Source organism: Tachypleus tridentatus, chromosome 13 (genome assembly GCF_004210375.1).
Source record: "Tachypleus tridentatus isolate NWPU-2018 chromosome 13, ASM421037v1, whole genome shotgun sequence".
NCBI classification, from domain to species: domain Eukaryota; kingdom Metazoa; phylum Arthropoda; class Merostomata; order Xiphosura; family Limulidae; genus Tachypleus; species Tachypleus tridentatus.
Genome location: NC_134837.1, coordinates 103,276,909 through 103,291,426, shown reverse-complemented (window position 1 = coordinate 103,291,426; position 14,518 = coordinate 103,276,909). Strand labels below are relative to the sequence as shown.

Genomic DNA, 14,518 nt, shown 5'->3' with positions numbered 1-14,518 from the left:
TGGAGGGAAGGCAACTAGTCATCACCATCCACCGCCAACTCTTGAGATACTCTTTTACCAAAGAAAAGTGGGATCTACTGTCACATTATGACAGCGATTCGATCCGGCAACTTTCAGATTGCGAGTCGAGCAACATAATCACCTGGCCATGCTAGACCAAATGAGTGTCCTATGAAGTAAGGAGGAAGCCAGGTTACTAGAACATCGTAGACCAATGACTCCATACTTTTGGTCTTGTAGTCCGATGGTTGATTATCCGAGGCTAGCTTGTGATTTGCTGTTCCGTGTTCGAGGACATTTCTTGACCCAGTTTTTAGTCTAGGTAGCTGTACAAATGGGTACTAGCTATGCAGAGGGGATGTCTTACAACAGACTGTTATCCTGGTCATGAAGAATGTATCACCATTTTCTTTCATTTGTATTAATACATTTCCTAAGTGTTGTCTCGCAATAAGAGGGATTTGACCTTAAAGTAGGGAGAATAGGTCATGCGTATTTTTCATACATGTGTAGTTTCAGTCTTACAATAACACTTTGGACAGGGAATGTCATGTTGCTTCTGCGATAAGTGGAACAAAACCGATATTATTTTTTCTCCAATGTACCCGAGTGAAAAATATTTTTTTTCTTTGTCAGTCACTTAAATTGACCTTACTTGTCTGGATCAAGTGCAACGCTTTTGTGAGTCAGAGTGCGCACTTTGAAATTAACAAAAACTGCTTAATACCTTTTCTTTAACTAGAGCCACACAGCGACATCTGTTATCAAGTTAAGTAACAGTTTTTGTCAATGAATAGTTTGAATTTCGACTTGTCTCACGTGATTCTGAAATTTCTAGTTTGAAAAAACAAACAAACCGGGAAGCTTTTCTATATGAATTTTTCCGTACTGGATGAGAGAACCGACAGCTTTCAGTGCGTTTTTTAGGCAAATTTTAAATGCTTCTTGCTTACTTGTACCCTAATGAATCGAGACAGGTATTCAGCACATAGAAGCTCTTGCACTGATGAAGACATAACCGACGTCAAGTTTTCTAAACGGTATTACTCATACTTTGACAATTCCGCTTTGTAGTTTGTAAAATAGTTTAAGTTTAACATTCCCAAATTTTAGTTTTCTATCTCAGTTTTATTTTTCTAATTTCGGTCTTTGTTTGAATAACTATTAACAAATTTTCAATGGTAGGAAAGTGCCATCTTTCGCCTTATTTCCTCTGTTGTTAAAATGAATATAACTCGAGGATTTTGCCAGGAGTGTTAAGGAAGTATGAACAGAACTTCTTTTAGACCACAAATAAACACTGATTCCACGAGCTTTAGCATCTGTTTACAGGCTTGCAGGTAAGCCAACATTTTTAAACACAACCATAACATATCCACATGTCTAATTTCTTAGTATCGTAATCCGACGGTCGCGGGTTCGAATCCCCGTCGCAACAAACATGCTCGCCATTTCAGCCGTGGGAGCGTTATAATATGACGGTCAATCTCACGATGCGTTGGTAAAAGAGTAGCCCAAGAGTTGACGGTGGGTGGTGATGACTATGTGTCTTCCCTCTAGTCTTACACTGCTAAATTATGGACAGCTAGCGCTGATAGCCCTCGTGTAGTTTTGCGCAAAATTAAAAACAAACCAACAAACTTTCCTCTTTACTTTTGATTTTACTTGATAATGTAGAGAAAGATGTATAGTTGTTATTTGTTTTTATCTCGGGAGATATAAGTTATTCTGACTTTTTCTAAGATTTTTCTTTCATATTCCACAGAAAATAATTGTTAAACGATGGTTTAATTCGTTTTGCTTTTACATGCAGGTTTGTGTTAAAACTTAAGGTAGTATCGTATTTTCTTACCCTTCTTAGATCGCTACAAATGTCGAGATGTGTGGCCCAATGTGACATTGGAACGCGTTTTCAACCTCTACCTGGATGGTGTATTGCTTGTCGTCCCACTTTTAATCATGATAGTAATGTACTCTCTCATCATTCACACCCTATATACTGGTTTGCACAGAGAAACTGAAGGTAAAAGACTTTTTCTTATTCTCAGAAGTTCACTTTAGTATAATTGTAAAGAGTTCCGTATGGGTGCGCTAGTCTGCATCCAATCTATCACAATAAATAATCAGCATTTTTTCTTGCCTCACTGATTCTACAACTAGACATTCAGGTAGCCTGTAGTGGCCTTGTTGTTTTGATGTCTTTTTTGTTTTTGTACGTAATAATGTGCATGACACAAGACTCGTATTAATATTTTATGAAATCGGATTTTCTGATTCATTAAAATAATAATGACATCAAACCTGCAGTTTTATCTCTCACAAAAAGAATGTACTGAATTTTAATAGGAAATTTTTCGACAACAGAACTTGCCCAAAGGAAAAGGGAAACAAATGGGAAAGAATAAACTTTCCTTTCTTTATTTTTTGGTCACTATGAAGTATCTCCTTACAGTTAAGATATAAAGTAAAATAATAAAAAATAACGTACGACACAACGTGTTTGTCTCTGAATGTGAACCAAATAAAGAACTTTTTTAATTAGGAAAATTCTCTTACGCTATATGAAGATGAAAAATATATGAAACTATGAGGTGTAAACTTCTAGCAAAGTTTATCGTTAATGTCGTAATTTTGTTATGTACATTTTTTATACTTATTTTTTCGTTCAGAACGTTTTACAGTTATATCGTTGAACATAAAATTTATCTATTGTTGAAAAATTTTAATTGGAATATCTGTTTTTTCAGTTCACGGCACTTTTTTACTCAATACCATCTTGTGAAGGACCTGAAGGACCTGTTTGTTAAAAATCATTTCTTTATCATTTATTTGTTTCTTGCAGCGTTCCCACTTCGTTTCTTAGCCAATCGAAGTCAAGATTTACCTACCAATAGAAATACCAGAAGAAAATCAGTCGTTTTACAAACAACTGAAGACAAAAGTTACAGCACTTTTTCTCTGACGTCACGTTCTCGTATGATGGTTCAACGCCACTTGGTGATTAAAGGAAATTATAACAAAGGTCGAGTTGCTAAGAAACGTATTATTCGAATGCTATTTGTTATTGTTATGAACTTTTTCATCTGTTGGGCCCCGCTGTTTGTTATTAATACTTGGGCACTTTATGACCCGAAAGCCATCTACCGGAAACTGCCCCCAACTGCAATTTCTGTCATTCATCTTATGGCTTACTTCTCATCCTCTTGTAATCCTGTTATTTACTTTTTCATGCATAGTAAGTACAGACAAGCTTTCATGTCCATCTTCAGCTGCAGACGACGACGTCGATGGAGATCCTCCAGGTTGAGTAAGAAGTCTGTGACCTTGAACAGTATGTGCAGTGTTCGGGCTGTCTCCGCTCATAACAGTAAGCATTTTAAATAATCGTCACATCGATTCAGATATTTCTTCTTAACTGTAGTTACGCTTTGATTTACAGCGTGATGAAAAATGTGTAATCTTTAGTCCGAGACATCTTAGCCTTAGGCCTACAGTAAAATTACTGCACTTGTCATAAAGATCGTTTATATGTGGAAGCTCATTTACCCTTTTTGGAAACAATGATTAAGTTCAACATACTAGTATCAGAAATCACATTTTTTCCTACCAATTATCCTCTATCTGCTTCCACTGCGTCTCGATAGCGGCTTTCATGAGATAAAGTTTCTTCTGAAAAATCGTGGGCGGTGAACTTTTTTTAGGGTTTCTGTAATGCGTAATCATAACAAATATAAACATTTCTTTGTTCCCAAGCATTTATACCAAAATTTGAAATAAAAACTTTAAATCATAATTAATTTAAAATGGCATATCTTCTTTGAGCTGTTGTTTTAATAATGGTGATCTGAGCCGAGAGATATAATCCTTATTCTAGAGGGCACATACAGCCTGCTGTCTTAAAAACGATTTAGGAACATGTCGGTATGCATATTTGGAGAGAAAAGGTGGATAGCCTTGTGTTTGATCTGAAGTTAAACATACTCGCAACTAAGTTGCATAAACACAACATCATTTTTATAGCATTTTTCCCTTCAATATGTCAAACTACTATTATTTCTTTAACGGAATGTTCGACCTTTACCTAAAAATATTGACATCATTTAAAGATGCCATTAAAGTAAAGTAGGTCAAACAAAAACCTTTTTAAATGGTCTGATTAGAGTGTAAATGAAATCACATGAATAGAAACTTTATCTTGTTAATTTTTACCATTAGTTTTAGAGTTGAAAGGATCTATGATCCATATTTCAATTAACTAGTGAAGTTAAAACCAAAATTAAAAGCAATTCAAAAGAAGTCTTCATCATAAGAAAAGTCATTCCTTCAATTCACAAAATTAGATATAATGTTACGTCGGTACGTTAACAGATTAACAGTATTTTTCAGAGTATATACCTCTCTACGATACCTATTCCTTGTTCACCACAATGCCATGGTGATATGTACTCTGAATAACACGTCGTTGGTTATTTCTTGGTAGTAATTATAGACTTAATTCACAGGAAAGAAAACAAACACTAACGACATTGTTAGAAACTATTTTGTCGTTTTGAAGAAGCATCGACATTGAAGTTTTACTCACAATTGTCTAGAATATAGAGTTGATATATATGGGAGGGACTTTAGTTTACTATAGTTTTATTTTCTTTAAGAGGATGTTTGTATAGTTTATAAATTTTATCATATTAGGATTAACGGATTTCCGACTTATTTTTTCAAATATCTGTATTCAAAGATGACATCGACATATCGATGATGTAATTACAAAGTTATTTCAGAAACTCAAAGTAGTATAATGAAGCTCCATGTAGATATATGTTGGTTTAACATAAACGAAGAAAACGTTTATCGTTTGTTAATAAGTTAGTTCAAACATTAAAGGCAAGACTTTAATGGAAAGTTAAATTGTAGCTTTCAAAAGGTAACATTTTTCAAAAACCGCGTACCCAGCTGGTGCTTTAAAAACAGAACTTATACCAAACAAACAAATATCAATTATTAACTTCAGAATCGGAGGACAAATTAGAGGGAAGACTAGCTTTGTAAACAGTTCTTTCCCGTAAAAGAACAAAAATATGTAGGTTATACTTTTGTGCTGAAATGGGTCACACCGACAGAGTCATCTAGATTAAATCAACCAGTAACTCTACTAATGCCGGGTAACTTCGCTAGTAAACAAATAAATGGAGATTTCGTTTCTAGCCGTGAATAGTTATTTCATCGAATAAAATATTGATAGAAGGGAGTGTTAGTACCACAGTAACCAGAAACTCACTATATCACATTTTCAATAGAGTAAATAGAAAGAACGAAAATAACTAAAAGTAACCTTCAAAATAGTGTCCTAATTTGGTGTTAACTGTATAAAATGTTTGTCAATTCTTTATTAATCCTACGATTTTTTTAGTAGTGTACTATTTTCACATAGGTTTAAAATAACACATTCTAAAATATTTCACCTCTTCAAGAACGTGATATTTCTGAAATATTGCGATTTTAGAAGTTTTTATTTCCTCAGTTGACAGACTGCATCAGTTAAACTGATTTATTTCCCTGAATTGAGCAGAATCCCCGTGCGGAACTTCTACTGGGTGATTTATAAGTGATATATTTCAGTTCTCTGCACTGCACCGCGATAAAGGTACAGGTAAGAACGTTCCCCGTCAACAATATTTCTAAAATAATTACGAGCATCTTGGACGTTCGTTTTACAGATTAGGAGAGGTTCATTAAAGGATTACGATTCCGCTGTTATTTACTAATATACAATGTCTGGTTTGCAGATATAGAGAGAAGGTGTGATGGAAAAGTAAATGATATATATATATTTAAGATACGCTGATAACAGTATTGTAAATGGAGTTATGGTGTATTGTAACTGCATCGCTCTAATTCAGTCATTTCATTATAACACGAGCTGTTGAATTTAAATTACATGTAGTTTTTCTTCATTGTAGTGGAAGCTAGACATTTACTTTAAATAGAAAGAACGTCAACGCGTCTAATTACAGATAAACTAATGTGGTTGATTTGCTATATTTTCATCCGTATTACAGATGAAGACGAAGTTTAAATAAGGATAGTTCATAGGACGATCAAATAGAGATTCGGGTTCATAAAACACAGAGAGAAGGATATGTTGATAGGCAAATGGGTACAATCAGCTTGATAAAAAAGCTTAACAAAGGAAAGACCTCTTCTCATTTCACTAAGTGGAAACATTTGCGAGTTGTGATATAAAATAAAATAGATGAAACATTCTGCGAGCTACGCTGTGGACTATAATTTAACTGGAAATTCTGCTAGCTTTGATACAAGATAAAATACCAGTAGCGTTATGTGAACTACACTGTACACTATAATTTGAATAGAACATCTGCGAGATGTAATATAAGATAAAATAGCGGAAGGATTCTGCGAGCTACGCTGTAAATTGTAATTTCAGTGGAACATCTGCTAGCTGTAGTATAAGATAAAACAGATGTAGCTTTCTGAGAACAACACTGTAAACTATAATTTGACTGGAACATCTGCTAGCTTTGATGTAGAATATTCAATGGTGGAAACATTTGCCATCTACGATATAAACTATAACTTAGCGGGAATATCTGTGGGCTTTGATATAACATATTATGTTTTAGTTCAGTGATTTTCTGTGTGTTTCCAATTCAAAATCGTAACTCATACCTTCTGATTCTTTTAATGATTTGACTTCACAATTCGGAAATGTCATTAATGTATTAATTCCAGTGAAACAACTTAGTTAAATTTAATAATAAGCCGCCACTGTATTGAAAATAACAAAACCTTGAGATTCAAATATTTTAATGTTTATCAAAACATTTTATTCATGGTTTTATAGTCGCTTTTATCAAATCAATGTCAGTAGCGTTTAACTTCTGCAATTAAAATATGTAGTGTAGGTGTAAGTATTGTCTGTACTAAATGTAAAAGAAGTAATGATATATATATATACTCGTATATGGATCACTAAAGATAAGAAAAACTTTAAAGTTCAGATTATTAGGTGAAACTTATTTCTAATGTTACATAAGTATTTCGACTCCTATTACCATCGACCTTTTAAATATTATTTTGTATATGAGAAATAACTTAAATATCACACACATCTTTCAAAATACGTTTTGGTTTCTTAAGAGCAAAAGATTAAAATATGAATAAAAACAAGATTCAGCATTTGTCATTGGAAACTCGTGATTAAACTTCCCCATTTTCTGGTCATTTTATGAGGAATTAGGGGATTACAACAATAAGTTGTTAGAGAATCACTGGATGGATCGGCTTCGTTTCTTGTTTGGTCTCTATAGAGTTTATGAAACCCTCTATGATTATGAGTGTAAAATTCCTAATTATATAAAAACAGTAATGCAAGGTTGGACAGAAGGGGGCATTAGTGTAGGTTTAAATATAAATATATATAATACAGGCAGTTTGACGGAACAAAAGCGACGGGAGAAGAGCCATTGAAACAATAAACTGAGAGAGAAAGGGTCAAATAAAGAAGTCTAATGCTAACAGTTTAAAGAAGCAACAACAACAACTAATAAACAAGAAATATTTGTTGTTGTTATTTTTAAATACACACTTCATTATGGTTTGAACTTGTTACGACTGTTTTAAAGCCACTTCATCGTGTTATATTTAGACTTATGTTAAGGTTATATTTATTGGTTTGAGTTTTACACCAAGCTACACGAGGGATGCCTGCGTTAACCTTTCTTAATTTAGGAGTGATAAACTAAATGGAAGGCTGTTAGTCAAAACTGTCTACCGCTAACTATTGAGCTACTCATAATTACGTTTCACGGCTGAAAGAGCGACCATGTTTGGTGTGACAGGAATTCGAACCTATGACCCTAACGCTGTGAGTCTAGCACCATATCAACCAGGCCATGCCAGACAGTTTACTTATTCCTGTGATGAACTGAATTACATCAACTTATAAAAGAAGCTAATTTTTGTTTATTACCGTACGAACAACATATAAAAACATTAGTTTTTGTTTCTTACTGGCAACGTAATGTTTCATTCAGTTGATTTCTTTATCGGCCTTTGTTGGGGTGATTTAATTTCAAACTTTTCTTTCGTTTTTCGGTTTCGAATTCTAACCAATTGATAAAATCCACTTCTGTCACCAATTTGTTACGATCGTCAGATCGTAGTGTAACTAAAACTTCTCTCGCTTCAGCTTTATTAAAGCTCCACTTATTTCTTTCAGCTATTGATTCATACCAAAAGTATACATAACAAATTTCTTTTGATTAATATATCAATAACATAAGAAAATTACGTTTGGTTTCTTACCAGTAGCGTAGTATTTCCTCCTTGAATTTTCTTTCTCAGTTTAATCACCTGTTCTCACATTTTCAGGTCTTATTTCTTCCGTTAGAAGCCTTTCTGTTATATTTCTTTCTTAAATTCATTATTTTTTCAATGATATGAGGTCATCAGGCTAATTAGGCTATAAATACTAAAGTCTTAGTTTAATACCATTCATATCATTCTTTTATAAGACAGTAAGTCAACTGGGTGGTATATGAAATTGAAGCTGCTAAACTAAAACTATGAGCGTTTTAACCAGCAAAGACAGAAAGAAGTAATAGAAAGTAAACTTCGTTTCAAAGTTTATCATTCTGCATTATCTTCGATGTCATATACCACAGATAATAAAATATCTGAACAAGGTTAATGCAATTATCTTAATATTTTAATCCTTGTTTTTGAAGCAACTACGAATAAGATGTTCGATGACTTTGTTAAGAAATTAAACAAACGATTTACTAAATACACTCACAAAAATATACTTCTGGTAACCATTGATTTTTCTTATTTAGCTTTTTTGTTAGAACAATCCAATGGTTTGTTAGAACATTTGAAAGCAATAAAATGCCGAGTAAAATTAAAAGAAGATGACGATAATTCAGAACATCTCAGCACACTGTTAGAATAGTATAACATGTTGAAAGCCGTTACAACTTTAATATAGAAATAATACATCTATTAACAGAAGAAAAGCAACTAGGATATGTATGAGTAAATTAATAAAACCGAGAGATGGAGTCAAAGAAAGAAGTTTATTGCTAAAATTTACAAAAAAAAACAACAAATAAAAACCATTAATTTTCTTATAAATTATTAAAGCACTATTAAACAGAAATCTCTTTTGCTTTTAAAAAAACACACACTTCATTATGGGTTGACTTTGTTACGATCGTTTTAACACTATTATAATATAGATCGTGTTTTATTTGCATTTCGCTTTTCCTTCAGTCGCAATCTCAAGTTAAAATAACTTTTGTTTTTGAATTTCGCGCAAAGCTACACAAGGGCTATCTGCGCTAGCCCCCTTTAATTTAGCAGTGTAAGACTAGGAGAAAGGCAGGTAGTCACCACCACCCACCGCTAACTTTTGGGCTACTCTTTCACCAACGAATAAGAGGATTTATCCTCACATTATAAAGTCCCCACGGCTCAAAGGTCGAGCATGTTTATTGTGATAGGGATTCGAACCCGTAACCTTCTGATTACCAGCCGAGTGCATTAACCACCTGACCACGCATGGATAGCGATGATATGGTGACAACATAATTCCTGCTTAGCTTCATAGTCAGTGGTTGCTAGAAGCTTCGATAGAATAAATTGGTCATTTTAGGTAAGATCTGGAACTTTCTGTTAAGGTTTAAAGGTATTGTTTAAATATCTATGATAAACCATTTATCAACTTATTTAATAACTAATGTATTTTAATCATTTCTGTTTCAGATCCTGCTACTGGACTAGAAAGCCATTCATTGCGAGAAGTGGAAACGCCGAACCTTCTATGAGTTTAGCACTTTGTTCAAATAATACAACCCTCTCATTAAAAGTTAACCCATAGCAGATAAATTAGCTTAAATCATGATCTCTTTGTAATCGAAAGAAGACAAAACAAACGAATGAGATTCCTCATTTAAGTACATATTTGACCAGACTTTGACATTCAAGGATATATTGAGTCGCCCAAGTTACAGTTTCCATACTGATGCTGTATTATTTGTTACTATTCACAGTATTTATTATTTAAAGTACTACAAAAGAATGTTAAAACTGTTGACAATGTACTCTTGTGTGGCCGCTAATACTCTCGTTGCGTCAAATAAAAGTGCTCAACCTTTCTGTACTTCGGTCCTCTGATCGGCTCTCAGTCTCTAGTTGCCATATTGAAATCCTCGATCTTTTTATCTAGTGAAACATTCTGTTAATATAGAAAGAGTAACTAGATATTTATTATTTTAATAAAGATTATTTTCACCTTATCTCATGAAATAAGAGCTTAAAAATTTAGCTTCATATAGATAGATATTCGTAAAATAAATGATGCGATTTTCAATAGAGATTTTGTTCTAATGTGGGTTTCAGTTGTTAATACTGTGGATGAACAAATTATTCAACTAGCCCAGTCAACATGATGCCGGAAAGCACAATAAAATAAAAGACAATTTCTCACTTTCCATGTGCGTTGTCATGTCAAGACAGGTAAGTTCAACACTTTATAACACATCACTGTTCATTGGAACTACTACAAAGACTGTGATGCGATAGTAGATTTCATAGTTAACTAGAATACAAGTGTTAGAAAGTTGTGGTGCGATTCTGCGTCTAATGCCTAGCCGTGTTACAATTGTTACAAAAGTTGTGATGCGATTCTGCGTCTGATACATAACCGTATTACAATTATTACAAAAGTTGTGCGATTCTGCGTCGGATGCCTAGCCGTGTTACAATTGTTACAAAAGTTGTGGTGCGATTCTTCGTCTGATGCCTAGCCGTGTTACAATTGTTACAAAAGTTGTGGTGAGATTCTGCGTCTGACGCCTAGCCGTGTTACAATTGTTACAAAAGTTGTGGTGCGATTCTGCGTCTAATATCTAGCCGTATTACAATTTTTACAAAAGTTGTGGTGCGATTCCATGTCTGATGGCCAGATAAATTCCAAAAAGTTTGAAACGAAATTCTAGGTATGATGGCAAACTGTGCTACAACTCTTGTAAATATTGTGACTGAAGTCTTGTCATATTTTTGTTAATGTGAGCTGAGATATTTAACATTTAATTAAACTTTTGCTATTTTGAGTTATTTTACACTTTTTTCGTACTTTTGTTACTCTGAGATGAGATACTTTACAATTTAGTTATATGTTTCTTACTCTGAGATTGGCCCAGCATGGCCAGGTGGGTTAAGGCGTGCGACTCGTAATCCAAGAGTCGCGGGTTCGACTCCCGGTCGTACCAAACATGCTCGACCTTTCAGCCGTAGGGACGTTATAATTTGACTGTCAATCGCATTATTCGTTGGTAAAAGAGTAGCCCCAAAGTTGGCGGTGGGTGGTGATGACTAGCTGCATTCCCTTTAGTCTTACACTGCTAAATTAGGGAAGGCTAGCGCAGATAGCCCTAGTGTAGCTTTGCGCGAAATTCAAAAACAAATCTAAATTAGTCTTCTCGATTTAGTTCATCAAGTTTGATGTTCACTACAGAGTTACACAAGGGACAACCAGTGCTCTGCCCACCATGGGTATCGTAACACAATTTCTAGTGTTGTAAGTTCGCTTACATATGGCTGTGCCACTTAGGGGCAGTTCGCTAAGACTAAACTATTGCTTAAAGAAAACAACAACACACCATGTTTGACAACCTTATTCTGTTAGAATAGTTCTGTTTGAATGATAGATAATACCTTACTAAAAGTCGTCAAAGTTTGATGCAAAATTTTGGTATTTAAAACTGGAACAATATAGAAGTTCAACTGAGGTCATTACCTAGCTTTTTTCACACTTCACAGTGGCCGTTAGTCCTTTGTGTATACATATATATATATATATTGAAATGAGAAGATATTTGCAGTCCATCAGCTTTGTTATATTTTAAGATTTCTTTGTTCTTTACCCACAGTATTGTGGTTATTTTTTTAAGTACCACTTTTTTGTGCAATAATATAGTACGGTAATTTTGTTATCATGTTAATTTTTATATTAATTATTATGAAGAGGAAACCATAAGATAGTTTGTTTTTTTCATGGTGCTTATGATGTGTTTTAGTCAAGTTCTGAGGATGTATAAGTTATTCAATCACAAGTGAACTGATGTTTTCACAAATGTGCTCTCACACAGAAAGTACAAATTTATTTTTTATCTGCTAAGTCACTATAATCAATTAATTTCCGCGCGTTAGAAAAAAAAGAGTTATAACAGTTTACTGTTTCCGAACAACATAATAAAGGAAACAAAATATTTAAGTTGTTTTTGGTTGTTGTTATTAGTTGTTATTAATACTGACTAATATTTCTGACTACTGAACTGTTTTAATGAAAATTTAGTAGTTGTAATCACAAGAATGAAGTGACAGAAAGTGTTCTGCTTATTTTTGCTTACAAGAATGAAGTGACAGAAAGTGTTCTATTTATTGTTGTTTACAAGAATGAAGTGATGGAAAGCGTTCTATTTATTGTTGTTTACAACGGAAATGTTCTACTAATTGTTGTGTACTAGTTGATGTTATATTTAACTTAGTAACATGTACTTCATAATAATATTCAGTATTGTAATGTATCTCAGTCTTGTACCTATATTTATATGACCCAGATTATTGTATCTTTACTGTTCCTTTTGATGGTAAATAAAATTGTATATTCTGATCATAACAAAACTGATTGTTGTGGAGCTGTTACGAGTATGCAAAAATATAATTATTCGTCAATCCCACTATTCGTTGGTAAAAGAGCAGCCCAAGAGTTGGCGGTGGGTGGTGATGACTAGCTGCCTTCCCTCTAGTCTTACACTGCAAAATTAGGGATGGCTAGCACAGATAGCCCTCGAGTAGCTTTGTGCGAAATTCCAAAACAACAACAATTAAAAATAGAAATTTCATTAAGATATAATTTTATTGTTTTATCCATAATGTATGTTTAATGTGAACTCTCTCAGCAATCTCTGATCACGTTAACATATAGTTTTAATACTTCGCAGTAGATAGCAATAATTTCAAATTCTTCATTGTACATGTTGCCAAAAGTAGAACAAAGTTCTTTTGTCGGTTAATTAGATAGTATAACCTATTTGACCAATGTTACGTTAGTAACAGAAGCTATGACGTGGTGTGTAGAGATTGCATATTTGATGACGAGAAAAGCTACTTGGAAAAACGAAAGTTTAAAGATAGCTTAACTAGGTAACGAAAAAAAATCGTTATTACATATTTAACCAAGTAAAAAAAATGCATAACGTTTCGACAATGTTTTGTGTCTTCAAAATCTGAAACAACCCTACACACACTCACACATATATAAATATCTATATTGTATTAGTTTCAGAGTTTAAAATGCTATGAAATATTCATGTCTCGAAACACCTCTCTTGGATGCTACTAATTCTGTGCACCGATATATAGATCGACCGATCAGTGTATTTTTTTTTCTACATTAACGATCTAAAGATCAATCAATCACTATAATTGATCTTCTACATCAACCAATTCATTTAATGGAATCCATATTAACAGGAAATGTCTCGCAACTTCCGTAAGGTGGTATAAAAATATCCGAAATAAAAAAAAAACAAATTAATTATTATATTTATTTTAAAATAACGAACGCTGGTCTTGAAATTATTATTATTTTTGCTTCAGAGAGAGCGTTTGTCGTTAGTACTTGAGAATAACAAGGTTTCCCAACATTTTCAGTAAGTATTTGTAAATAAATATTTTGTATAACCTTTGTTTTAACAATTTGAAGCTTCCGATACATATTTATGCAGAATCTTTCTTTACAGGCATCGTTATAAAAATTGTTATCCAATCAACATATAAAGGGTTTCCTTTAAGAAATTTAAAAATACATATAAGTTGGTTACTCCAATTAAAGAGCCATTGTTCACTCCACAATGTTGGTTAAGTTACAAGAATGATGAGGAAGTCCTACTATTTGGTAAGAAAATGGTTGATTCAGAGTAATCGCTGGGTACTGTTGACGAGCCACCTTCCCTCCAGTCTAATAATTTAATTCAGAGACTGCTATGTACACATATTCTTGATATAGCTTTGCATGAAGTTATAAAACAAGCAAATAAGTACAGCACACGGAAATATATAAAAAGTTTTGAAAAATCGAGAGAGAGTAAATGACCAAAAATTTAAAATAGCACATAAAAATTCGTATACTGTTTTAAAATTTATATCTCTGTTTTTCCTTTATTCTCAGAAAATCTAAGACCATGACATTAGTGGATGTGCTTTTAGATTTGACTGAAAAATTATACTTTAATTCCTGAAAGAATAAAAGTAAGAAAAAGATATATTAATGTATTTATTATGATTTAGAAACTTTTTTGCGGCATCGATTTAAAAACACGGGTGAATTTGAAAGAGAAATTATCTGCTGAGGAAAAGAGTGGGAAGAAAGAACTTCGGTTTATGAACACACAACATTTCAACATCGAGATGATCAAAGACTGGGGATTTTTGC

General features: G+C 33.3%; 1 protein-coding gene across 1 annotated transcript in view; it reads left to right on the top strand.

The window, feature by feature from the left end:
- The window catches only part of LOC143236236 (cholecystokinin receptor-like), a 44,087-nt gene extending 34,242 nt beyond the window's left edge, over positions 1–9,845 (top strand). The window contains exons 4-6 of the mRNA XM_076474515.1: positions 1,862–2,023; positions 2,843–3,367; positions 9,784–9,845. Coding sequence (XP_076330630.1) covers positions 1,862–2,023; positions 2,843–3,367; positions 9,784–9,845 — 749 coding nt within the window. The remainder of the gene's footprint in view (positions 1–1,861; positions 2,024–2,842; positions 3,368–9,783) is intronic.
- The last annotated feature ends 4,673 nt before the right edge of the window (positions 9,846–14,518 follow it).